The sequence below is a fragment of the Drosophila virilis genome, chromosome 3 (genome assembly GCF_030788295.1).
Source record: "Drosophila virilis strain 15010-1051.87 chromosome 3, Dvir_AGI_RSII-ME, whole genome shotgun sequence".
Lineage (NCBI taxonomy): Eukaryota > Metazoa > Arthropoda > Insecta > Diptera > Drosophilidae > Drosophila > Drosophila virilis.
In genome coordinates this window covers 1,921,975-1,947,881 of record NC_091545.1, presented here as the reverse complement: position 1 = coordinate 1,947,881, position 25,907 = coordinate 1,921,975, and the positions used below count along the sequence as shown (strand labels likewise).

Below are 25,907 nucleotides of genomic sequence, written 5' to 3'. Positions count from 1 at the left end.
TAAAAATTTAAAGTATTGTTCTGCTTTTTATTGAGCGCAAGACGGCGCCGGGCGGACCAAGAGTTCAGTCAGATTCCGCAATTGCAGGCAATTAGTCTGCAAAGTGCAAAAAAAAAAAAAAGACAAAACAAATGAAAGCTAAATGATTAGCTACAGTATTTGAGCTTAGGTCTGCTTGGCTTTAAGAAAGGCCTTAGATTTGTCGTGTGTTTAAGGAATAAACTGAGAAGGCGCTAGGTTTTCTTTTTTTTTAATACTCTCTTAATAATTCGATAAGATTAGCTTCATATAATAAAACTGTTCCTGCCTAGTTTGCTGAGATCTGAGGAAGACTGCAATTTCTACAGAAGCAAGAATGTAAACGTGAGCACAGAGACCTGCATGGCTTGAAGCTTTAGCGTCGAACTGGCAAGCGAGAGTTTGCTAGCTCAAATTCTGCAGAAATTCTAAATTCACATTTCTTTACTTATAATATTGTTCTATATGTCTTTTTATGCCCAAAGCAGACATCTCCGAACCCTTAAATTATATATATATTCCAGATCCGCATCAACAGCCGAGCTTATATATATATGGATCCATCTGTTAGTCTATACGCAATTTTATAAAATAAAAAACTTGTTCATACAAGAACTTAACTTCAGATCAATCGATTCAAGTACAACTGTCTGATAAAGTTTATCTGATACTGTCTATCAGATATAGTATATATATAGTCCGACCTCAATTTAGGTATATATTTTCTACAATCTAAGACGATTTAAGCCCTATATCTAATCAACGTACTAGCATGAAAAAAGAGATAGACAAAGACAAGACAAAGGCAACACAAAGACCAGAGACAAGTGTTCGTAGAATCATCTATTTTCATTTCTACCGAAAAAATAAACATACCCTATACAAGAGTATTATTATAATACAATTTTAATGACTTTTATGCACATTCAAAACTATTTGCCGCTCACTTGAGCTTTATTTTTTTTGAACATTATTCAAAATTAGTTTCTTAAAATGTGTTGCCGAATTTTCCGATTGTTGGCTAATATGCAAAATTATTGAACTGTTGTCTGAAGTACTTAACGATTTTTCTGTTATTATTGCATGCAACATTTTTCAAATGCAACAAATCCCAGCAACTGCCCACCCGTCCCCCTCTCCACCCCTCACACACACACACACACACATGCATATAGAGAGCATCTTTTATAATGTGGGCAACGTTTCACATTTTGCCATATAAATATACTTATGCACCGGCAACATTTGCCTATTATCGTTGTAAATCGAGTGGGCGTGGCAAGGGGCGCATATACATCCTCATATATACGTTAAGCTGTTATTGCCGATCGGCATACACACACACACACACACACACACGCGCACACACTGTCGTGCATATATGAAATATAATAAAATTGTACAGGAAATGACGAACAAGTGCAGAGGAGAAGTCCTCATGTGCCCCCGATTTCTCTGCCCGTACAACATTTTAACCATGGATGGTTTGATTATTAAATCCATGAAGTTTTTATATGCCCCGGACACACACACACACACACGCGCGCACATATTGAAATTCACTTGATTGCAGTTTTCAAGTGAAATCGTAGCACACTTCAGAGCGCTTGTTGGCTTGCCTAAGGGTTAAGGCGGATAAGGGGCTTTGGGGCCTGTTGGCGAAAAGAAGGGGGGGGGGGGCGATGGGGTAGATGAGTGGAGCATCGGAAATATGCCGCTTGTTGCTGTCGGAGGCGCCACAGCCTGCTGCAGCTGCCGTTGTAATTCATGTTTCGAGTAGCAAAATGCGCGCCAAAAACTTTATTTGTTGTTGCACGAATTTTAATGAAGCAGCAAGTTTTGCGACTAAATCAAATTAAAAGTGCGGCACACACACGCACACACACACACAGACACAGGCGCACACACACACTCTGGCCGAGGAAATGAGCTCGACGTTGGCTTACAAAACTAATGCAAGTTTTTGCCTGCATCCGTCTTCGTATTTGGTTTGTCAACTGCCTTTTGCCTGGCTTAAGCACTCAATAATGCTTTTCACGCTAATTAATTTTTGGTTACACGCAAATTCTAGTAGGCACACACACATATTCACACACTTAAATACTTTGATAATTTCCTGTGCAACATCCTCGAAATTAGAATTGATTTGTTCAATTGAGCATGCAACCTAGTTCTAATTGAACAAGAACAGTTCCACTGGAATGTGTGGAATGGTATGGAAATTGAATGGAAATAGGGCTAAGCACTTCATACTAGTTTTAAGTCGTCGGGAATTGCTTTACCCATATCCGACCGACTGTCCTTCTGTATGAACTTTAGGAGCTACTTGAAAACTAACTCTAAATTGCATTTACGAAACAATTCCACTGGAATGTGTGAAATGAAATGGAATGGAAATATAATGGAAACCTTTTTGAGCAAATTAATGTAACTGAATAAGAATTTCCCCATGTCTCTCCATCTAGTTGTAAATTGCACTCACAAAAAAATTCCACTGGACTTAATGGAATATAAAGGAATTGTAATGGAAATGAAATAGAAATGGAGCTTGACCACTGAATTATGTATTTAAAGAAATGTATGTCACCGGGGATACAGTTTTACGTTTTAATCGCATACTTAAGTGTAAAGTTTTTCTGAGACTTACCATTTATTCAATATTTACAATCTTGATAGTCCAACAAAAACCGGATGAAGCAAAATATTTCTATTTGTTGGATTAGGACCCGCGTTCATAACAAATATGTATATACGATATCTGTAAAAAGAGGAGTTGCTTTTGAAGTAAAATATAAGTTAATTTAGAAAGACGAACTACAAAGCTCAAGTTGGGTGAAGTAAGCCGCAGACTACTTTATATCATTTCTATTAATATTTTTTGATGATTAGAAAAGAGTTTTGCGCTTTGGCCACATGTCGCTATTTCCTGCTGTGAATTTGTTTAAATTGCATTGCGTTTGCTTTGGGCTGAGCGAATCACAAAATTTGTGGCAACAACCACCGCACTCGAGTCGTGCGACGCCCCGCGGCCAAACTAGAGCGGAGCCACGCCACACAAGTGCCGCAAAAGTGGAAGTTAAGAGCATGGAGAGGGGTTGGGTTTTGGCAGGAGAGGGTTTCGTTTTGGGCTGAAGTGTGAGATAGGTTAGGACGAAGAGGCTGGCAGACTGTTTGCCACTTTTTACGCCCAATTGATGTGGGCTTAACGCCTCAATGCTTACGAACTGCGATCTAGTGGGGAGAGAGAGAGGTGGAAAGAAGGGTGGGGCTGGAGAAAGCGCTGTCTCAAAGGTTTCAATTGCGTTGACTGCAACGCCTTTTTCCTGGCTCCTTGACACTGGGGGCGTACTTTGTTTATTACATTTAACGCAGGTTTTTTTTTTGCTTATTTTTTGGCGTAGACGTCTGCAGCAACAAAATGGCGGAAATGCCAAAAATTTTGGATAATTTAATTTAAAGCGCGTCGTCAACGGAAGGGTCTCAAATGCAGAGGTTGTTGTTGTTGTTGCTGTTGCGGTGGCTGCAAAATTGCCATAAATGCCAGCGACTATTGAGACTAATCACGCTAATGCGCAAGTTTGTCGCAAAGACGAACGACAGATGGCGCTGCAGGTGTGTGTAACTGTGTGTGTGTGTGTGTGTGCGTGTGTGTGCGTGTGTGTGCCTGTTATCCAGCTGCCTTCAATAATACGTACGCCAAATGCCAAATAATTTATTTATTATATGTGCAACTGACCAAAGCAGTACAGCACACACACACACACAACTACACGCTCTCACACACACACACACACACACACACCTGTACACACATACATGCACACACATTGAGCGCGCTTTTGCAGCACACGCACTGAACGAGATTTCATTACAACTCATTTGACAGTCTTGGTGCACTCGACGCTGCCAAAATGTCATACCTGAGTGGCAGCAGTGCCACGCCCACCCCACCCCCCGGCAACATCGCTACCCCCACTCCTAACCCTACCCGCACCACTAACCCTCTAACAGCCACTGCTGCAGATTAGCGCACAACTGTGTGTGCGTGCGTGTGAGTGCGGAGCCAACGCGAAATTAAGCGAAATGAAGTTGACCACGTTTCGATTTTGCATCAAAGCCAAACGCAGTCTCGCAGCCGCTGCTTAACTCGACACACACACACACCCCGCCCCGCCCCTACACGGAACACCTTGACCCATCAATATACACCCAAACAAAACACCCAACAGTGTTGTCAAACGTGGCCAAGTATTGGACAGCTACAAAAAGCCTATGAACTAAGTATTATAGAATCAGTCGCAGCTTTTCTTATGCAGAACTTAAAGTCTGGATTATTCAGCCTATTTTTAATGTTGAATTCAATAAATTTTGAAAAAATATTTAAAGTCTAAAGTCAAATTTGGCTGGAAAGACCATTGTGTGAAACTGAGCGCTATAAAAAAAGCTACAAATAGCTGAAAAGAAAATAGCCAAAGTTGCAGGCAACTGCAAGCTTCTCTAAAGAAAGTCAAATTTAGCTAGAAAAAAGCTGCATGGGCAGCACTGACCACCACGCTCTTACGCCCAGTTCTCGCAGTTCAGTGGCCAGTGGCTCGGCTCAGCTGCAGCAGCAACTGCAACTGCAACTGGCTGGCCCCATGCATTGTTAATACAATTCGAGTCCAACGTCAATAACCAAGTGCCACGAATGGACCATTAGTTGGCTGCGTAGTTGATGTGCAACGTGCAGCAATTGTTGTTGTTGTTGCTGTTGCAGTTGGCCCGCTTTGATGGCTGCAACGTTTCTTCGCTTTGCTGCACAAACACACACGCATACACACACAGAGAGAGATATACACCTGTATATACATATCTACATTTATGTATTCTATATATTCACATATACACATATAATTATGCGGCTTAGCTATATCCTATTTGGTTTCTCTCGATTCGAGCTGTGGTCTCAACAACCAATTGAATAAAGCAATTGCCAGAAATGCACGCACAAATAATAAGCGATCAATTAATATGGCAATTGATTCGAAAATAGATTCTATGAAAAGTTTAAAGCGGAATTCATTTTATTAACTGTGTTTATTTGTGGGTATTTGGCATTGTTTTTTATACTAACGCACAATTCAGAGGCTTGCGTTGGGCGCCAAATAAAAACTGTTTACTGGTAAAAGCATTAAAAACTGTAGTTCAACAAATAAATAGAATTTTTAGATGCATATTGCTATGTGGATAACAATCCTTTACATATATTTTGTGCCTTTGAGATTAAGACCGGAGTTGAACCACTGACCTCTCGGTTGCTGGTCTGACTCTCTCAGGAACCTAAGCTACGCAGGCTCATGACGTTTGCAAGGCTCAGTTCAATGACTATGTTGTTGTTAAAACAAAACCTCGTCTTAGGTCTGACGTACGGCCCCAAGTGGATGTAATACAATAAAATATTAAATTACATTACAGAATGTTTATTGCCTAATGCTTTTACGAAAATGTAAATTTAAAAATAAACTAAAAGTTCTGACCAAAAGAACTCAAAACTTTACAGAATAACTCTGTCTAGCATTTTACTGGATGTTCAGACATCTTAGCCAAATAAAGTAATTTGACTTTTGGGCTACAAAAGATAACCAAAAACAACTTAATATTATATATAATTTATGTGCAAGAGCGAATGGCGAGTCTTGAGACTTGTGATTTGCATGTCTGGCGCCCATAAAAGTATGCAACAATTTTCGGCCAACATAAGAGCAGTGCGCTTTGTCTGGCAGCAGACGAGGAAGCGGCTAAAACGAGAACAACAACAACAACAGTAGGAACTTAACTGCCACTCAGCCACGCAGTCACATGGCAAACTTACAAGTAATACTTAGCCTAAATGGGCACAAGTGGCCCTTCGAGTGGCCTCACGAGTCGGTGCCTAACTACTTGATATGTTATATGATGCGAAATTTTTGTAATGAAGTTATTGACAAGCCCCCCCACAGCCTCCCCCTTCGATCTGACAGATGGGGCACAGCAACGTCTAGTGGGCATAGTTAGACACGTTTAAGGATATGTGGAACAATATGCAAATGTTACTTTGTTATGCAATTAGTGAATTCAATACGAGGCACTCGGCAAACGGTACTCGGCAAACAGACAGCGTCAGCAACGGTAAAAGCAGCGGTTACAATAACGGTAACGGTAACCGTAACGTCAACGTCAACGACATAGCCACTCGAGCAGGCACTGCAGTTAAATGTACCGTTAGCATTCGGAATCGAAGCTATTATATGGTTACGAACTGGTTCGAAACTATTAAAACTACAATTATACGAACAAATAATGCCCTGCATTTAGCCCAAATTAAATATTATACAATTTGAAACTTAGTCAACACAAAAGTTAGATAGTTTCCTATAATAATTGGCCCCAATATCAACCCAATATGGCCCTGCAATTTGCAGTTATTAAGTTAACTGGCGCAGAGTTCGCTACAAATTGACCCTTAGCCTTATTTTGTTCTAGAAAACTAACCTAATTTTGTTAACTAATCTATCGCAATTTTTATAATAAAAGAATTTCGGATTAAATATAGTCAAATCAGATCGAATAAAACTAACTAGAGAGTTAATCACAGAACAGCTGAAGCCGAGTAAAACCAGTTCATTTTCTGTAGATTGCATAGCATCAGACAACTAAGAAAACCATATTAACTCGGCTGTAGAATTACATATAGTGACGTCACATTATCAAGGGCTGGTCTTAACAGAAGACGCTCACACTGGCAACAGGTCCCATGTATGTAAAATATTGATTATGTTAAATATAACTGTTAAAAGGCGGACTGTAATTATCGTTGAACATGCAGAGAACTGCAGCAAGAATTGTACAGACATACATACATACAATCGATTTGGTAGAGACGGACACAAATCAACTTAATCAGCCTCTCACAATTTATACATATTTTATGGCATCGCAGAAAATCGATCATAGCCTCAATGCGCAATTATGCAATCAATTCAATGCTCACTTATCCATCTCGCTTTCATCCTCTTTCTGACATTTTCGTCGTCTTCTTCTTCATTTTCTTCTCAATGCCCACATATATATCTCTCTCGCTTGCGCTCGCTTGCTAACATTCTCATCCTTTACTTCCTTTTCTTCGCGGCAATCAATTCAAAGCCCACTATATATATCTATCTCGCTTTCGCCCTCTAACATGCTCTTCTTCTTATCTTTCTTCTCTGCAGGCAAAAATGATGGAGAACTCGCACGCTTGGATGGGCGCCACCGGCTCCACGCTAGCAGGTTTGTACGACGCAAAGTAAACTGTAAGCTTCTTGCACTTACCCGAGCTTTATGCGCCGTTATGTTTTGTTTGCCACCTCCAGCAGACAGCTATCAATATCAGCTGCAGTCGATGTGGCAAAAATGCTGGAACACCAATCAGAATCTGATGCATCATATGCGCTTTCGGGAGCGCGGCCCGCTCAAATCGTGGCGGCCCGAGACGATGGCCGAGGCCATATTCAGCGTGCTGAAGGAGGGCCTGTCGCTGTCGCAGGCGGCGCGCAAATATGATATACCCTATCCGACGTTTGTGCTGTATGCGAATCGGGTGCACAATATGCTGGGACCGTCGATCGATGGCGGGCCCGATTTGCGGCCGAAGGGGCGCGGGCGGCCGCAGCGCATACTGTTGGGCATCTGGCCGGATGAGCACATCAAGGGCGTCATTAAGACGGTCGTTTTTCGCGATACCAAGGACTTGAAGGACGACAGTTTGGGCGCGCATCTGCCACCGTACGGCCGCCATTCGGTATGTAGCAGGAAAAACACAAAACAATTCACAAACACTTTCACTTTAAACAAAAATATTACACACACGCGAGTTAATTAGCGCGTCCCCTTTTTTCCGATTAATTCGGTATCGATTAATACGTGACAGCTGAGTCCTCTTTAAGCGGCCTGTTAAGCTTTACATTCGATGTTAGATCAATTCAGTATCGATTAACACCTGTTTCTGGTAGATAACAGCGCTTCCTCTAAGCGGCATGTTAAGCTTTACGAGTAATGTTAGATCAGTGCAACTTTTAATGTAGGTGGATAACAGCGCTGTCTTTAAGCGCCCTGTTAAGCTTTACAATTTAGATCAACACGAAATCGATTAACAGCGTCAATCAAGGCACAGGCATGTGTTCGAGAGTGAAGATTTACAGTAGTTATTTATACTTCGAAGAATTTTAAAGCAGGGATCCGCTTGTGTTGAATTAGTTGACAGACAGCGATGGCTTACAGTGAAATGTTAAGCTCAATAGAAAATATCGATACTTGCTGTCGTAAATCGATTATTAGCAACCAACTTAACAAGCTCCCAATTCGAAAGTGGCAGGTTTTTGTTTTTTAATGGTTTCTATTAAAATGGCCAACACATGCACTAAACTGTTGATCGGGTTAGCCCGTGTTTCCCTTGCAGGACATGACGTTAAGCTATCCAGGCGCTAGTGGCGGCATGCCGGTCGGCGGCGCCGCCAGCCTCGGCGCTCTGGCCTGCCCGAATGGCATGGGCAGCGGCGGTGGAGGAGGCGCTGCCGTTGGGGCAGGCGGCGGTGGTGGGGATCAGCAAATGTCCCAGGAGCAAATGTCAGCGGTGGCCGCCGTTGCGCACAATATACGTCAGCAGATGCAAATGGCCGCCGCAGCGCAGCATCAGCACGGGGAGGCGGGGCCGCCGCCGCCGCCGGGGGCTCTGTTCAATTTGCCGCCGCATCTGGCGGGTGGCGGCGGGCCGGGCAGGGCCAGTATATCGCCGGCATTGAGCAGCGGCTCAAATCCCTCAATGGGACCGCGGCATGCGCCCTCGCCCTGCGGTCCCGCCGGCCTCATGCCGAATCTGCCGCCCAGCATGGCCGTTGCACTGCATCGTGATCCGGCCGCCGCCGCGCTGCTCAGCCAGCAGCAGCAGCATCACCTCCAGCAGCTCCAGCTGCATCAGCAGCACCAGCAACAGCAGCAACAACAACAACAACAGCAGCACGCTTTACACCAGCAACAGGCGCAGGCAGCGGCAGCAGCAGCAGCTGCTGCAGCGGCGGCGGCGGCTGCGGCGCATCCGCATCACATGCAGCCACACAAATCCGGTTTCGGTGCCAGTTCCATGCCCACAGCCAGCGCTGGCTCCTCCGTTGCCCAGCAGCAGCAGCAGCTGGACAAGTCCAAGTCGAAGGGTAGTCCGCTGCGCAGCGAGACGCCGCGCCTGCACTCGCCGCTCGCCGAGCTGGGCCTGGAGCTGGGCTACAAGCGCGAGTTCTCGCCCACGCGCCTCTTTGCCGAGGATCTGGCTGAGCTGGTGGGCGTGGCGCCCGCCTCGACAAGCAGCGCAACGACGCCGTCAACCGGTCAACCCACAGCCGGAGTAAGCGGAGCGACCACCACGGACATCTGCTCCGGCAGCAGCAGCGGCGGCGGCGGCATCAAGGTGGAGCCCATTACGACAAGCAGCGAGTAAAGGACCTACCAAAAAAAAACTCCCAACTCAAACTAAACAATCAAACGCGCGCCAGAAAAAGTGCTGCCCATTTCTGGTGCGAAAGCTTTGCAGCAAGCGCAAGCAGCATTAAAAGTGTTACCCATTTCTTTCAAGCAATTGAGATTTGAGAATTGAATTTTTCAAATATTTGATTTAACTTTTTACTAAATAGTATTTAAAAGGAAATGCATATATATATAAATTTGTATATTTATTGATGTGCATTTCGAACGCGCGTTCCTCGTTTTTTGTCGGTCCACATGAATTTTATTGCAAAGTTTCTAATTTAAAATGAACTACGTATTAAAAACTAAATCAAAAGTATTATTATGTTATATAGCGCCTAAACTTAAATAATTAAATAGCGATCTCTTTAATTTTTAATAGTACATGCAAAACTCTAAAATACCCCGGAACATTCCACTGCAAACACAACACAAAACCGTTTTTCAAAACCTAAAACTAAAAAATAAACATTAAAAACAAAATCAAAAACTAATATTAAAAATAAAAGAAAATCGTATTAAAATATTAACAATTGTGTGCCCAGTTTTATTTAGTTTTTAATAAAAAAAATATGTACAAAAAATTAAAAAAAAAAAAAATTAAAACTTTTGGATGTGCATTAAAACAAAAAAAAAGAAAAAACAAAACTAAGGAGAAAACTGAAAATTGCAACTAAATTTAATGTTTAGGTCTTAAAAAAACAAACAAAAAAAAACAAAAACAATGAAATTCACAAAAAATGCCTTTCGGAATTCAATTCAGAGACAAACAAAAATGAGAAATTGTTAGATTAAAAAACCCAAAAAAAAAAAAACAAAATTTGTAAATTAAAAGTGAATTTTTTAAAAAACAAACAACTTTAAAGTATTTATACAAAAAAAATGAAACAAAAAATTTAGCGAAAATTGTGAAAATGAAATTTAGAAGCAAAATTTACTCAAAACGAAAGTTGTTGTGCACTCAAAAAAATTGGGGCTTTTTTTTTTCTATAAATTTAAATGTATTTTAATTAAGCTCGAAGATGTCTTATTTTAAGCGTTACACAATTCGTGGTGAAATTTTAATACCCTGTACAAGGGCATAAGGGCTAGTCGGTCAAGCCCGACCTTTTTTAGTTAACAAATTCTTTTCCACTTAAATTTTCTAATCTTCTAAAGTGCCTTTTCTAGACTTAATTTGATTTTAGGCGCATTTGAAATTTTTATTTTATTTCTTTTAATATTTTTTTAATATTATTTTTTTTATTTTTTAATGTTTAAATTAATATAAACAACAACTTTCGTGAACTTGTTTAGCAAAAGTCTGGCATATACATGAATATTAAAAAAAAATATATTTTTGAATAAATATAAAAGTATTTGTTTTTCTGTTAAAAAATAAAAGAAAACAACTTTTAGGCGTACTTTCGGCAACATTTTTTATATATTTTTTAAAGAAAAAAAAAAACACAAAATCAAGAAGAAGAAGAAGCAGCAGCAGCCCTCATTTAAAGCACACAATAAATAAAACGATTTAAAAGAAATGTAAACGTAAAAAATAGAAAAACTTTTTACCATAAAAAAAAACAAGCGGCAAATAAAAATCAAATCTAAAAAAAAAAACTTAAGTATTTATACAGCAATAGCCATAGCCATATAGACAGACACATATATATATGTATGTATGTATGTATGTAATACCCATATGATAAACCACGCCCCCAACCCCAACCCCCCCTCCCACTCAAATAGACTCCAATGTTCCACAAAAACAAAACCCTTCCAACTTTGGTCTATTACGAGTATTAAAAAAACTAAAAAAAAAATAAATAAAAAAAAAATAATTTTTAAAGCTAACCCGAATTCTCCAGGAATTAAATATCATTATTATTATGCGAACCGGACACGTGTCACGTTTTTCAGTTTTCTATCAACTTTAGTGCAAAACTTTATGTTCAAATTAACTTTAAATGTCGAAATGAATGTTCTTATTAATCTAATAACAAAAAAAAAATTAAAAAAATAAAAATAAAATAAAAAAAAAATAAATAAAATATTTTATAAAAACGAACTGAAAAAGAGTTTGAGTTTTGTTTCTCTTTACGGGACTCGTGGAACCACTCGGTGCCTTATAAGGCAGTATTTTTGGGGGATAATTCCACCCGCATGTGTGGAAAAAACGCGGAATGAATTTTTATAAAACTTTTTTGCCCGAAAAAATTTCTTTAATACGTGGGACAGTCAAGGCCTGAAATATACCCTCAAATATCCGATATATACATCGATCGAAATTTCCCACCTCCATAACTCAGCCAAAAATCAACTGATTTTCACGCGGCTTGGCTTTTTGTGCATGGTTTTCCCTCTAAAATAATCTGGCATTTAAATCTGATCACGCTTTTTTTTGTCGATATTCATGTAAATTTGACCCCTAGGATTCGTGTATCGACATGGGTCGAAATTTCCCAGCTCCATAGCTCGGCCAAAAATCAACCGATTTTCATGCGGCTTGGCTTTTTGTGCATGGTTTTCCCTCTAAAAAAATCTGGCATTTTTATCTGAACACATATTTTTGGGTCGAAATTCATGTCAAAATCTTACCCCTAGGATTCGTGTATCGCCATGGGTCGAAATTTCCCACCTCCATAACTCGGCCAAAAATCAACCGATTTTCATGCGGCTTGGCTTTTTGTGCATGGTTTTCCCTCTAAAATAATCTGGCATTTTTATCTGAACACATATTTTTGGGTCGAAATTCATGTCAAAATCTTACCCCTAGGATTCGTATATCGACATGGGTCGAAATTTCCCACCTCCATAACTCGGCCAAAAATCAACCGATTTTCATGCGGCTTGGCTTTTTGTACATGGTTTTCCCTCTAAAATAATCTGGCATTTAAATCTGAACACATAATTTTTTTGTCGAAATTCATGTAAATTTGACCCCTAGGATTCGTATATTGACATGGGTCGAAATTTCCCACCTCCATAACTCAGCCAAAAATCAACTGATTTTCACGCGGCTTGGCTTTTTGTGCATGGTTTTCCCTCTTAAATAATCTGGCATTTAAATCTGATCACGCTTTTTTTTGTCGAAATTCATGTAAATTTGACCCCTAGGATTCGTGTATCGACATGGGTCGAAATTTCCCACCTCCATAACTCGACCAAAAATCAACCGATTTTCATGCGGCTTGGCTTTTTGTGCATGGTTTTCCCTCTAAAATAATCTGGCATTTTTATCTGAACACATATTTTTGGGTCGAAATTCATGTCAAAATCTTACCCCTAGGATTCGTGTATCGACATGGGTCGAAATTTCCCACCTCCATAACTCGGCCAAAAATCAACCGATTTTCATGCGGCTTGGCTTTTTGTGCATGGTTTTCCCTCTAAAACAATCTGGCATTTTTATCTGAACACATATTTTTGGGTCGAAATTCATGTCAAAATCTTACCCCTAGGATTCGTATATCGACATGGGTCGAAATTTCCCAGCTCCATAACTCGGCCAAAAATCAACCGATTTTCATGCGGCTTGGCTTTTTGTGCATGGTTTTCCCTCTAAAATAATCTGGCATTTTTATCTGAACACATATTTTTGGGTCGAAATTCATGTCAAAATCTTACCCCTAGGATTCGTGTATCGACATGGGTCGAAATTTCCCACCTCCATAACTCGGCCAAAAATCAACCGATTTTCATGCGGCTTGGCTTTTTGTGCATGGTTTTCCCTCTAAAACAATCTGGCATTTTTATCTGAACACATATTTTTGGGTCGAAATTCATGTCAAAATCTTACCCCTAGGATTCGTATATCGACATGGGTCGAAATTTCCCAGCTCCATAACTCGGCCAAAAATCAACCGATTTTCATGCGGCTTGGCTTTTTGTGCATGGTTTTCCCTCTAAAATAATCTGGCATTTTTATCTGAACACATATTTTTGGGTCGAAATTCATGTCAAAATCTAACCCCTAGAATTCGTATATTAACATGGGTCGAAATTTCCCAACTCCATAACTCGGCCAAAAATCAACCGATTTTCACCAGGATTGGCTTTTTGTTTATGGTTTTCCCTCTAAAATAATCTGGCATTTTTATCTGAACACATATTTTTGGGTCGAAATTCATGTCAAAATCTTACCCCTAGGATTCGTGTATCGACATGGGTCGAAATTTCCCACCTCCATAACTCGGCCAAAAATCAACCGATTTTCATGCGGCTTGGCTTTTTGTGCATGGTTTTCCCTCTAAAACAATCTGGCATTTTTATCTGAACACATATTTTTGGGTCGAAATTCATGTCAAAATCTTACCCCTAGGATTCGTATATCGACATGGGTCGAAATTTCCCAGCTCCATAACTCGGCCAAAAATCAACCGATTTTCATGCGGCTTGGCTTTTTGTGCATGGTTTTCCCTCTAAAACAATCTGGCATTTTTATCTGAACACATATTTTTGGGTCGAAATTCATGTCAAAATCTTACCCCTAGGATTCGTATATCGACATGGGTCGAAATTTCCCAGCTCCATAACTCGCCCAAAAATCAACCGATTTTCATGCGGCTTGGCTTTTTGTGCATGGTTTTCTCTCTAAAATAATCTGGCATTTTTATCTGAACACATATTTTTGGGTCGAAATTCATGTCAAAATCTTACCCCTAGGATTCGTGTATCGACATGGGTCGAAATTTCCCACCTCCATAACTCGGCCAAAAATCAACCGATTTTCATGCGGCTTGGCTTTTTGTACATGGTTTTCCCACTAAAATAATCTGGCATTTAAATCTGAACACATAATTTTTTTGTCGAAATTCATGTAAATTTGATCCCTAGGATTCGTATATTGACATGGGTCGAAATTTCCCAGCTCCATAACTCAGCCAAAAATCTACCGATTTTCTCCAGGATTGGCTTTTTATTTATGGTTTTCCCTCTTAAATAATCTGGCATTTAAATCTGGTCATGCATTTTTTGGCGAAATCCGTGTCAAGAGAAAAATGTAATTCCAAAAAGTTTCGACTTGAATGGGAAATCTTTTATTTAGTACAGAAAATACAGTAAGTATTTTTGGTATTATTATTATTTTAATATTATTTAAATAAATTTTTAAAGCTCGAAAAAACAACCAATTTGATGTGATTAAGCTAGCAGTTGGTATTTTTTCAGTATTTTTTGGGTATTTTCTAAAACCCGTTAAAATTTAAACGAGAAAAAGAAGCGGCTAATTTTGCGCTTTTATATTTTGTCAAGGCAATTGAATGGAATCAAAAACAGTATTTACAGTATTTGCTTAGCATACACACACATACACATACACGCACACACAGACACATAGAACAAGGCGAATTTATTGCTTTGATTTCATGAAATGCTTAGCTGAGCTAAAGTAGCAACTGCTATTGAAGAGCCAGCCCCATGCTCGGGGGCGTCATCTCGCCCGAGGGCTGATTGATCTCCTGATGGCGCTGGAGGAGACTGAGACACTGATGCAGGCACTGGGTGCTGGCCGTGGAGATGGCCTTGAGCAGCAACAGATCCGGATCCGTGGGCGAAAAGGAAGCACAGTCAATATTCTCAATGGCGCGCGCCAGCGAAGCATTGCTGCAGAAGAAACAATTAAAACGGAGCAAACAAAGGAAGTGTGTGTGAACTGGACCCACCACTGCTCGGTGAGGAAGAGCGCCTGGCGAGCCGAGACCATCGCATCGGAGGCGGCCAGCAGCTCGCGCGGCGGCAGCGGCGAGGAATTGCTTATGTCCATGGCCTGCGTATGGCTCTCGACCACGGCGCGCAGCCCGTCGACCCATTCCTGGCGCGCCCGTGCATCGTTCGCACGCAACTTGACCGTATCGCCGGAGGCGCAGGCAATGGAGAATGTCCGTGAATCCTCATCACTTGGATAGACGACAGCGCCGGCCAGCTGCACCTGGCCGCGCGGCGTGCTGGCCAGGACATGCGGCGACGGCGCAATATCCTCGCCCACCGACGACGAATCGCACAGATAGTAGCTGAGAAAGCCCGTCTTGGCGTCCACCGTGAACCAGCGGTACTGCCAGCCTGCAAGAGAGTTGAACCAGTTACTTTTGTGAATGCAAATGCAGGAGCAGGTGTTAAAAGGAAGAACCTGAGGCCAGGGCCAGAGCCGAGTGAGAGTGACATACCCTTCATCACATTCGTGTACTTGCTGAGCTGGCCGCTGAGCGGATGACGCAGCGACTGATTAATCATGCGATTCAGTTGGCTTTCCATTTGGCAGCAGGAGCTGTTGGCGGCGGCGGGCTCCTTTTTCCGGGCGTCGTCCTGGTGACAGCTGCGCTTCGTCTCCGGCTGTGCCTGTTGCTGTACTGGCTTTTCTTTGCGTCGGGGCTTTTTGCGTTGGAGTGCCGCTTTGATTTTGCGCAGAATTTTTGCAATTTATTGTGGTTTTAAGAAGAAAACAAAAAATTATATAGAAATTATAAAACGCTTATGGCAAATTTATTATGGTTGCAGTGTTGCCAGCTTGTCGAAAACAGCTGTTGCAAGCAGCTGTTAGCCTGAAAAAATACCAATATCACATTTTATGTATGCTCTAGCCATTTAAGCGCTACTGCTCGCTGGTCACACTGTTTGCACAGTTACATTGCCATTTCGAGTTTAACATGAGCAACCAACATCATTAACAGTGCAACAACAAAGCGAAGGAAGGCGCATAAATTTCGCAAAATTTTGTTGCTCCGCAAATTGTTTAAACAAAAACGTCCAGTGTAAACAAAAATTATGTGAATGTGCACAGTGTCGCCGACATTTAAACAATGCAAACGCGCGTGCAATGGTAATGTGTGTGTGCATTCAGAACAAACGCTTCGTCAACGAGTGAAAAAAATCAATTTGTATCCCAGAAGCGTTTGTGTTGAGTGAAGAAGAAGAAGAAGAAGAAGACGACGACGAAGAAGCATAAGCGAAGAAGTGGTAGAAGGTGGGAAAGAGAGGGCGACCAGACAAGACGCAGAATATCTCAAACGAATTGAAACGAAACTCTGTGAAAAGATGTGCTGCTGCGGCCGCTGGGCGCTGATGATGTGATGTTGATGGAGTTCATTGCGTTTGCTGCTACATAAAACCAAAAAACACATATTGTAAATGGCAATTAAAAGCGACGCGAACAGGCATTAAAAATTATTAAACTTTGCGCGGGTTGTGCAGCTGCAAAAAACCAAAAAAAAAAAATCCGATTTGTTTGTGTCGTCGCCCCCTCTGCCACCAGCTTGTGTTTTAAAAATAAGAATAAGCGCATATGTGTGCGTGTGTGTGTGTGTGTATACTTATATATATATCCGCGTTTATGTTTTATGCGGCCGTTGCGTGACGCGCCGTCGAGTTGATTTATGACATTTAACATTTACCCGCTATTTGGTAGGGGGTGGCTCCTGTCGCATGTGTATGTGTGTGTCGCCCTATCTGTCTGTCTGTGCATGCGTGTGCGTGTGTTTGTGTGTGTTTGTGTTGTAGGGGTCGAATGTTGCCCATATGATAAAATTTGCTTCAAATGTAATTAATATGCTGCACGTTGAGTGTGACCGTTTGTAAACTTGCCTAATTTTTGTCTTGTGCTGCCTTTTTCATTCTCCAAACAAACCACCCACACGCACACATAAACAAACACCTACTCATACACACACACACACACACATACACACAGAGAGCCGCCGCTGCTGCTGCGTTGACCATGAAAAATGCCAGCGAGAAATTTGCGAAAATCAATGAAAGCCTTCAAAGCAAGCAAAAGTGTAACAGTAATAATAGCAACAACAACAACAACAACAACAATAATAATAAATATTTCAAATTAAGTGAAATTGAAGGCGATTCCGTTATGCTGCGCTGCCCTCACAATAGTTAAAGACTATTAAAAACAACTCGGCCTCAGCTTTAACAGCTGCTCCCTACCCGCCCCCACCTCCTCCTCCACCCTCGCACACAACAACAACAACATGGATGGTCAACGTGCTCGCGATCTGCTGACGCTTCTGCAGGAGCGCGTCGTATTTCTCACTGGCGGACGCGACAGGCGCGGCGGACCGTTATTATGCTTTCCGGCAACGCCGCGCAGGGATCGGCTTAAACCGGAGGATTTGCGTCGCCTGCTCAGCTACTTGATTAGCATACCGAGGTGAGTACAAAGTAATTTATGTAAACAATCGATACTGCATATCTGCGATAATCGATTCCTTTTTATTTTGGCAAGAAGCAGCAGCTGCAACAGCAGCAGCAGCAGCAGCAGTAACAGAACATGTTTATTTATACGACGTTTGCTCTCTCGCTCGCTCGCACGCACAGCCCGGCAGCCGGCCCCATGGCGCATTCACAATGAGCAGCCATTGTGTCAGCTGACGTCGACTGCGCTGCGCTGCGCTTCGTTTGCGGTTTTGGGCTGTCGCGCCTCACCCGCGCAGCTGCAGCTGCATGCATTCCACTTGATTTTCCAGTTCTTGCATGTTTATGAATCATCCAACAGCCGCAACAGCAGCAGCAGCAGCGGCTGCGTCGACAATGGCGAACAGCACGCACATTGTTGTTGCAGCCTAGGCTGACATTGAATGCAGCTTTGTGTTAGTGTCAAAGAGCGAATGGGAGAGAGGGAGAGAGGCAGACGTGCTGCTTCTTCGCTCGCCACTTGGCAAAAATTCAATAGCAGTAACAGAAGCCAAGGTAGCAGCAGCAGCGCAGCAGCAGCACCAACAAGAAGAAGAACAACAAATTGCATAAATCTGTGCGACAGAGAAAGCAATAAGAAAATACATAACAAAAGGAAATGGCATAAACCGGCAGCACGGTGCCCGGCTTCAGAGCAAAAGAATGCGGCAAGCCGAAAGCTCTGTTAAATTAATGTTGTTGTTGCTGTTGTTGTTGTTGCTGCTGTTGTTGTTTCTGGCGAAAAAAGCGGCCGAGTCAAAGTGCCAAAAAAAAAAAAAAACACGAGCTAAGAAAAAGCGAGAAGCAAAGCAAAAGAAATGAAAGGTGGAATGCGTTGTTGTTTTTTGATTTTATACACTCGCCATGTTATTTAAATGAACTTCAGCTTTTTACCTGGAATTGATTAGAGTTTGGCAAAATTAAATAAAAATCGAAGTTTGGCATTAATTAGAATACGCGATTAGATATGGCGGCAAGTCAATAATAAAGAGATCATACATAAGATTAGATCACAGAGATATAAAGTAATTAGAGCTTTAACTTAAAAACAAGAATGAAAAACAAAGTGCGGGTAGTCGACCTTTAAATACCCTAGAAATTACATTCCCTGGCATATCAAAACTTATTATATAGAGCACGATCATATAGTAGTTCGATGTTGATAAGATATGGCTAATATGTGGCAAGCATAATAGAGCTTCGTAGGATCCCAGATATATTCAAAAACTATGCTTACTTCTACTTGGCCAATTTGTATATAGGGTATAAAAGCAGAGTAAGCCAACGTTATGCGAAAAGAGTAGCATTTTATTCGCTTTGAAGTATTTTTTTAGAATTCTCCTCAGATCCAAGTAATGTTAAGATACAGTTCGGTAAAGAAGCTTCCCACTTCTTGTCCAATTTGTAGGGTAGCCTTTTATTCGCTATTATATATTTTTAGAATTCCCGCTAAACATCTTCAACTGCAATGATCTTCCGCTTGCCATAAAAACCCGAAAAACATGCCATCAAAATCACGATCACGAGTATCTAATCAAAAATTGCGACACACGGTAGCATTTTATTTCTTTTCTTGTTTTTTATGTTTTCTTTTTACGGATTATTCATTGGGAAATTCGTGGCTATTTTCACAAGATTTTTCAATCGGACACACTCGACGAACAGAAAGCCCAAAACGAAAATCAAGCTAATGAACGTGAATCACAGTCAGCTTTTCGTTTTGGGGCACGAGTTTCCCATGTTCTTTCCCAAGCCCACTTTCTTATCAGTCGGGCACCTATTCGAAGGGGGGTCTGTCGGTCGGAAGGGGGGGGGGGGGTGGTTTGCCCCCTATTAGCAGTCGCTATCTCTTTGGCCCATATGCACGCATTTAAACTGGAATCTTGAAATGCTGACGCCTCAACTTTTGACTGATAAGCGAGGCAATCATTTGTTGTGCTTAGCGAGGGGTGAGGGGGGTGCTTAAAGTGGGGGGTGGGCAGGTCTGCTGACGACACGACGCGTCGTCTTATCGCCGCGCTGTCATTCAACGTTGCGTTGTCTGTTTGTGGCTCTCTCTCTCTCTCCCTTTCTCTCTCTCTCCCATTAGCTCTGCCGCCCGCCCCCGCCTTGGCAGCTTGCCCAGTGTGCACTTTATCGCGGCATCGTGCTGCTTCTTCTTTCTATACCCTGTACTTGCTGGCGATGTGCCAGTTAAGGGGTATATTGCAATTGTGCAAATGTTTGTAACGCTACTTTCAATAACATTCCCAAGTTGATGATTATTCAGTTATCGATTTTTTCTTAAAATCGATAAATATCGCTTTACAGTTTTCAATGATTCTTAAAAGATCATAATGTACTATTTAGTTTGTCTATATATATTAAAGTTTGTCGTTTAAGATATGGAGAACATGTTTATCTCTTTCTTATCCGCTCATCCGCTCTTTTTGTACAAATCGATAAATATCGATTTACAGGCTTTCACTGATTTAAGCGTTTCTTAACAGATCAGAGAAGCTACAAACTGTATATGTATTGAAGAACATGTTTTTAACTATTCCTAATTCATTCCTCCCGCTAAAGAGCCTAATTTCGAAAAATCGATAAATATCGAACTGCTTTTTGAGCATTAATAGAGCTGGAAGCAATTAATTTGGTGCGCAGATTCAGTGTACTTCACTTTTGGAAAGCTTGCCCTGACTACAGGGTATCTCCCAGTTGATCACCCGCAACCAGCAGCAATCTTGATATTATTTTTTTCCTCGGTGTTTTTGACTTTGTTTTGTTTCTGTTTTTGTCTCTTTTATTTATTTGGTTTTCCTGTGAAGCATTTTTGTTTATTTCTTCGCTCCGCTGGATTTCTCTTTGTCTCTTGCGCCAAAAGGGGCAGTTGAGTCGCACGTCAATGCAAATTTGTTGTTTAACCCACAGCAGAAACAACAACAACAACAATAACAAAGGAGACGAAAAACAATAAGTTCTCAAAATTTTAGACACGTTCGAGGCCAACTTCCTTTGGCGCTTCGTTTGGTTCCATTTCTGAGTGGCTTGTTTAATTTCCAAACAGATTTATGGGTTAAATAAACGATTTTTGATTAGTTCGAATTTGCTTTTGGTTTTTTTCGGGCTTTTCCTTTACTGCGGGCGACATTTGAGATATTTCGTTCCGTTTTTCTTTCTTTCGAGAACAACACGAACTTTTATGGCGTCACATTCGATTCGGGCAGTTCGTTTCCCCGATGCCAGCTGTTGATAAACATTGTATAAAATTCTTTAAACAATTTTTGCCTCTCCCCATAATTGTGTCGTGCACCCAGTTCTTGTATTAGTCATTCTGGAACACACACAATGTGTGTGATTGACTGCATTGAGAACACAGAAATGTTCTATACACATAGCTCGTAATACACAGCTTTGCACGAGTTTTAGGTTCCAGCTCGGGTTTCCACTTGTTTTTCGCCTTTTGGTGTGGATTACAAAAGTTTATCATATAATTCTAGCTTTTACGGTTTGTGATATGTGTTGCTTATCAATCAATTAACTAGTCAGTCAGTCCATAAGTTAATAAATCAGTCTGACAATCGTCTAATCAATTAGTAATTCAATAAATCCATCAATTAACCAGTCAGTGAGTCAGTCAGTCCATACGGCAGTCAGTCAGTCAATTAGTAAGTGAATCAATCGGTCTATCATTGAATTGGTCTGTGAATCAGTAAGCCAATCAGTCATTCAATCAAACGCTCAATCAAGCAGGCAGTCTATATCTAACTTAGTCAATCAATCATTTGATTAACCAGTCAATCAATTTGTAATCCAGTCAATAAAGAAGTACGTAAGCCACTCAGTCAATCAACCAGAAACTTTCCAGTGGTTCGGTCAATCAATCATTCTGTCGATCAATCGGTCAGTCAGTTATTAAATCAATCAATCAGTCCATCATAAACTTGGTCAATTTGTCTGTCATTCAGTCATTCAGGGACTCAGTCATTAAATGAATCAAGCAATCAGTCAGTCAATCAACTAGTCAGTCAAACAATTAAACAGTTAATTAACCAGTGGGTCATTCAATCAGTCAGTCAATACGGGAGTCAGACTTTTAATAACTTACTCAATCAATCTGCAAATAATTCAAATCAGTGACCCAGTCATTTAATTGATCAGTTAATCAATCAGTCTGTCATCAAATCCGGCACTCAATCAATCAGTCTGTCAATCAATCAGCCAATTTAAAGCTCTTTTAAGAAAAAGATATTATGCACACCTTTTTGCGCAGTGTAGTTCTGGTTTCGGGTTCTAAGTGCGTCTTCGAGGGCAAATCCCTAGAAATGCGCTCGCGCCAACCGCACAAGAATCCCCAGCGAAACGGCAACAACGGGGCCAAGAAATAGCGGCTAAAACGACATTGTTAAAAAGCGTGTAGAAGCCATGACAGCCAGAAAGAAAGAAAGAAAGAAAGAAAGAGAGAGAGGGCAAGGGGTATATCAATAAAATAAAAATATTTATAGTTAATGGTGTGATTAAAATTCAAATAGAATGCAAATCAGAGCGCAAGACACGACACAAGCGGCACGTCACAATAGCAACAGTTAGATTTAGGAGTGAGCTGGAGCGGCTGAGGGAGGAGGGGAACGTAGGGAGACGTTGCGTCGGAAATTATTAGCCGAAATTGGTGTCAAAGCAATAGAAAATGTGCTCGGTCCCAGTGAAAAGTCATAATTTATGCAAAAGACGTAAACAGAGCAACGAACCAAAAGCAGAATCTAAACAAATCGAACTAAAATGCACGAAAAGAACTGTTGACTGTTTGTTTTAGACGAAGATTGAATACCCTTACGATTTGGCTCTCTTTATAAGACTAAAGGCTAGGAAAACTTCGATTAGTCCTTTCGTTCCTTTTTTTGCGAAATCTACTACTACTACTACAAAAATCCCATACATACACGCTTTTCTATGAAAGTTTCCAAAAGATCGGACTCTAAACACCGATCTTAACAAAGAATGAAATAACTTAGCATAATGTGAGGCAAAGGGACGCGACAATAGATTAGCGTAAAATTCAATTTGTAAGCAATCGATAAGAGTCTAAAGATATATATATATAAAATTAAAGAATATAAGGGATATAAATCAGCACAATATAAAAACTTGATAACACAAATTGCATATGCCCACTGCTAGGGTATAAGAGCAACAATACTCTCACTGACGCTTGGCTCTCCGTTTGATTTGAATGTTCGCCTTTCACTTGCAGCGATGCGGCCAAGAATCTCGGCTTCACAGTCATCATTGATATGCGCGGCAATGGCAACTGTTCGACGAACGTGAAGACAATACTGAAGGTGCTGCAGGAGCATTTTAGCGCCAATATTCATAACGTGGTGATCATCAAGCCGGACAATTTCTGGCAGAAGCAACGCGCCTCGATCAGCTCGAATAAATACAAATTCGAGACGCAGACGATATCGATTGAGGCGCTCAACAAGATCGCCGAATCGCATCAGCTAACCTCGGATTTTGATGGCCAGCAGCCGTACGATCATCAACAGTGGACGGACGCACGGCTGGCGATTGAGGATTTCTTTTGGCAGGCCGGCGATATGGCCGATCGCATCGATGATCTGCAGGAGGACCTCAATCGTAACGATTTCGCCGAGGACGTCAGTCTGGCGCGGCACGCCATCGATCATCACAACGAGATGCGCAAAAAGATCACCAAGCTGCCCATCGAGGATCTCGATATGCAGGGCAAAAAGCTGCTCACCAAGATCAACATGGCAGCGGCAACAAATGCTGGCACAGCCGGACAGGTATACCTTCGATCTCCCTATCTATATATATATATACATCGTATGCATACATACTAATCCAACCTCTTTGTTTGCAGTGCGCTGGCGGCGCCGCCACCTCGGACTGCTCCGATTCGGGCACCTCCTCCGCCGGACAGCAACAGCCGGGTACGCGCTCGGCTGGTCACAACAATCCGGACATGTCGGCGGCGATTAACAAGGCGCTGCGTCAGATTGACCTCATCCATTCGGGCCAGGAGCGCCTGCTGATGCTCTGGCAGCACAAGAAGGTGAAGCTAGATCAATGCTTTCAGTGGCGGCTCTTCGAGCAGGACTGCGAGAAGATGTTCGACTGGATCCTGCACAATCGTGATGTATTCCAAATGAGCTACGTGGAGATCGGGCACAACTATTCGGGAGCCAAGCTGTTGCAGGATGAGCATCAGAAATTTGCCGTCGCCTCGATGAATGTCAATGTGAATATTGATCGGATTCTGGCCGTGGCAGCGCGTCTCATCGAGAGTCAACATTATGCGGCGCAGCATATCAAGACGTTGGCGCAGCGCTTGGATCGCACGTGGAAGGACTTCGGCGCCGGACTGGACGAACGCACCGCCGTTCTCCAGCTGAGCGTGCTGTTCCATCACAAGGCGGAACAGTATTGCAATAGCGTGGCCAGCTGGGCGGCCGCCTGCCAGGCCTCGCAGCCGCTGCCCTCGGATATCCAGAGCCTGGAGACGGCGATACGCACACATCAATCCCTGTACGAGGCCATGTGCCAGGCGTACACCGAGGTCCATTCGACCAGCAAGAAACTGCTCTATCAGCTGGATCATTTGGTGCATGTGTGCAATCAGCCGCCGCCGCCGGGCGTGCCCGATCATCGCAAGAATAGCGGTAACAGCGGCTACAATAAATACGAACGCCAGGATCCGGCGGCGGACTATAGCGAAGGTGCCAGCCATGTCCTTGCGGTTATACACCAAATATTGGGCCATCATCGCACGCTGGAGGCCAAGTGGCATCAGGAGAAGATACGGCTGCATCAGACACTGGCGCTGCGTCTGTTCCAGGAGGATGTCAAGCAGGTGCTCGACTGGTTAAAGAATCATGGCGAGGTCTTCTTGCGCAAGAACACAGGCATTGGCCGGAATCTGCAGAAGGCGCGAGTCTACCAAAAATCGCACGAGCACTTCGAGAATGTGGCCCAGAATACGTATAGCAATGCGGAGAAGCTGCTCTCCGCGGCAGAGGAATTGGCGCGCAGCGGCGAAGCCGATCCCAATGAGATCTATTCGGTGGCCCACGAACTGGAGCTGCAGGTGGCCAGCTTTGCGGAGCGCGTCGAACAACGCCGACGGCGACTCGAAATGGCTGTAATTTTCTATACGCACGAGAAGGAGGTCAGCGCCTGGATTGAATCGCTGCGTACGGATGTCAGCACGGATGAGACGCGGTTGTCGCAGGAGAACCTCGAGGGCATTGAGCGTTTGCTGCAACAGTATCGGGATCAGCAGGAGAGCACGGTGAATACGTGCATGACTCTGATTGCCCAGGGCGAGGCGCTGCTGCAGGAGATGCGCGCGCTCGAATATGTGGACAATACGGGCTCGCTGGCCGCGCTCGAGGCCACGCTGGAGAAGCTGAGCAAGCAGAAAATCGAGGTCGAGGAGCTGTGGTCGGCACGCAAATTTCGCGCCGATCTCATCCTGCGTTTGCGCTACTTTGAGCGCGACGCCATGGAGCTGTCCTCGCAGCTGGAGATGTGGTCCGAGGAGCTGCAGCATGCGGATCTGTCGCGCGACTATCAGAAGGCCGAGCAGCTGATACGCATGCACAACGAGTCCGTCACGGACATACAGAACACCACGTACGAGGTGCTGCAGCAGGGCCAGGATCTGTTGCAGCTCTTCGAGAATGCCGGCTTCATATCGATGGCAGATGCCACGCATACGGCGCAAGCGCGCATCGAATATCTGTTGGACTTTTTGCGCGAACGCGAAATCGATCTAGAGGAACTGTCCGAGGCGAAGCGCGCCAAACTGGAGCAGGCCGTGCAACTGTGCCAATTCCAAAATGATGCCAATCAGGTTATCTCCTGGATACGCAACGGCGAGGCGATGCTGGTGGCCAATTTTCTGACGCCCAATAGCCTGCATGAGGCCGAGCAGTTGCGCAAGGAGCACGAACAGTTTCAGGTGAGTTTCAGTTAACTCCAGCTTAGCATATGTTAATGTGACGTTCTTAATGTTAATGCTAACATTAAATATATCTAAATAATGTCTAGTCAAAGCATGTGTTTCGTTTGTATTAACGTAACGCTGTTAATGTTAATGTTAAATTATAAATTTATAATCTAGCGATGTATGTTAAAGTGACGCTGTTAATGTTAACACTAGCATAACAGCACAATTAACATAAAATATTAACATTGTTAACATGTGTATA

At 42.5% G+C, this 25,907-nt stretch overlaps 3 protein-coding genes across 7 annotated transcripts in view; 2 read left to right on the top strand and 1 right to left on the bottom strand.

Moving 5' to 3' along the window:
* The window catches only part of bab1 (bric a brac 1), a 93,038-nt gene extending 81,468 nt beyond the window's left edge, over window positions 1–11,570 (top strand). Inside the window, exons 2-4 of one of the 5 annotated variants that reach the window (XM_070208714.1) lie at window positions 7,248–7,305; window positions 7,392–7,816; window positions 8,474–11,570. In XM_070208714.1, the coding sequence (XP_070064815.1) occupies window positions 7,248–7,305; window positions 7,392–7,816; window positions 8,474–9,505 (1,515 nt within the window). In that variant the 3' untranslated portion in view covers window positions 9,506–11,570. Of the gene's footprint in view, window positions 1–7,247; window positions 7,306–7,388; window positions 7,898–8,455 lie in introns of those variants that run through there. The other 4 variants (XM_070208713.1, XM_070208712.1, XM_070208711.1 and 1 more) reach the window with 4 other exon arrangements.
* Window positions 11,571–14,738: 3,168 nt separating this feature from the next.
* LOC6623305 (oxysterol-binding protein-related protein 11) lies at window positions 14,739–16,028 on the bottom strand. The gene is made up of 3 exons (XM_002046072.4): window positions 15,678–16,028; window positions 15,177–15,573; window positions 14,739–15,117 (listed from the first exon to the last, which is right to left on the bottom strand). The coding sequence occupies exons 1-3, from the start codon at window positions 15,763–15,765 to the stop codon at window positions 14,913–14,915; spliced, it is 690 nt and encodes a 229-aa protein (XP_002046108.1). The 5' UTR covers window positions 15,766–16,028; the 3' UTR covers window positions 14,739–14,912.
* Window positions 16,029–16,160: 132 nt separating this feature from the next.
* Window positions 16,161–25,907, top strand: part of trio (trio Rho guanine nucleotide exchange factor) — a 53,523-nt gene continuing 43,776 nt past the window's right edge. Inside the window, exons 1-4 of the mRNA XM_032435562.2 lie at window positions 16,161–16,330; window positions 17,198–17,668; window positions 22,925–23,480; window positions 23,558–25,657. Coding sequence (XP_032291453.1) covers window positions 17,490–17,668; window positions 22,925–23,480; window positions 23,558–25,657 — 2,835 coding nt within the window. The 5' untranslated portion in view covers window positions 16,161–16,330; window positions 17,198–17,489. The remainder of the gene's footprint in view (window positions 16,331–17,197; window positions 17,669–22,924; window positions 23,481–23,557; window positions 25,658–25,907) is intronic.

What these genes read in the sequence shown, in the direction of transcription:
- LOC6623305 (XM_002046072.4), bottom strand. Translation starts at nt 15,765, where the DNA reads ATGGAAAGCCAACTGAATCGCATGATTAATCAGTCGCTGCGTCATCCG. An exon ending in GTACACGAATGTGATGAAGG is followed by an intron (nt 15,574 to 15,677) that starts GTATGTCACTCT and finishes ACTCTCTTGCAG; the next exon opens with GCTGGCAGTACCGCTGGTTC. An exon ending in CTCTTCCTCACCGAGCAGTG is followed by an intron (nt 15,118 to 15,176) that starts GTGGGTCCAGTT and finishes TTTCTTCTGCAG; the next exon opens with CAATGCTTCGCTGGCGCGCG.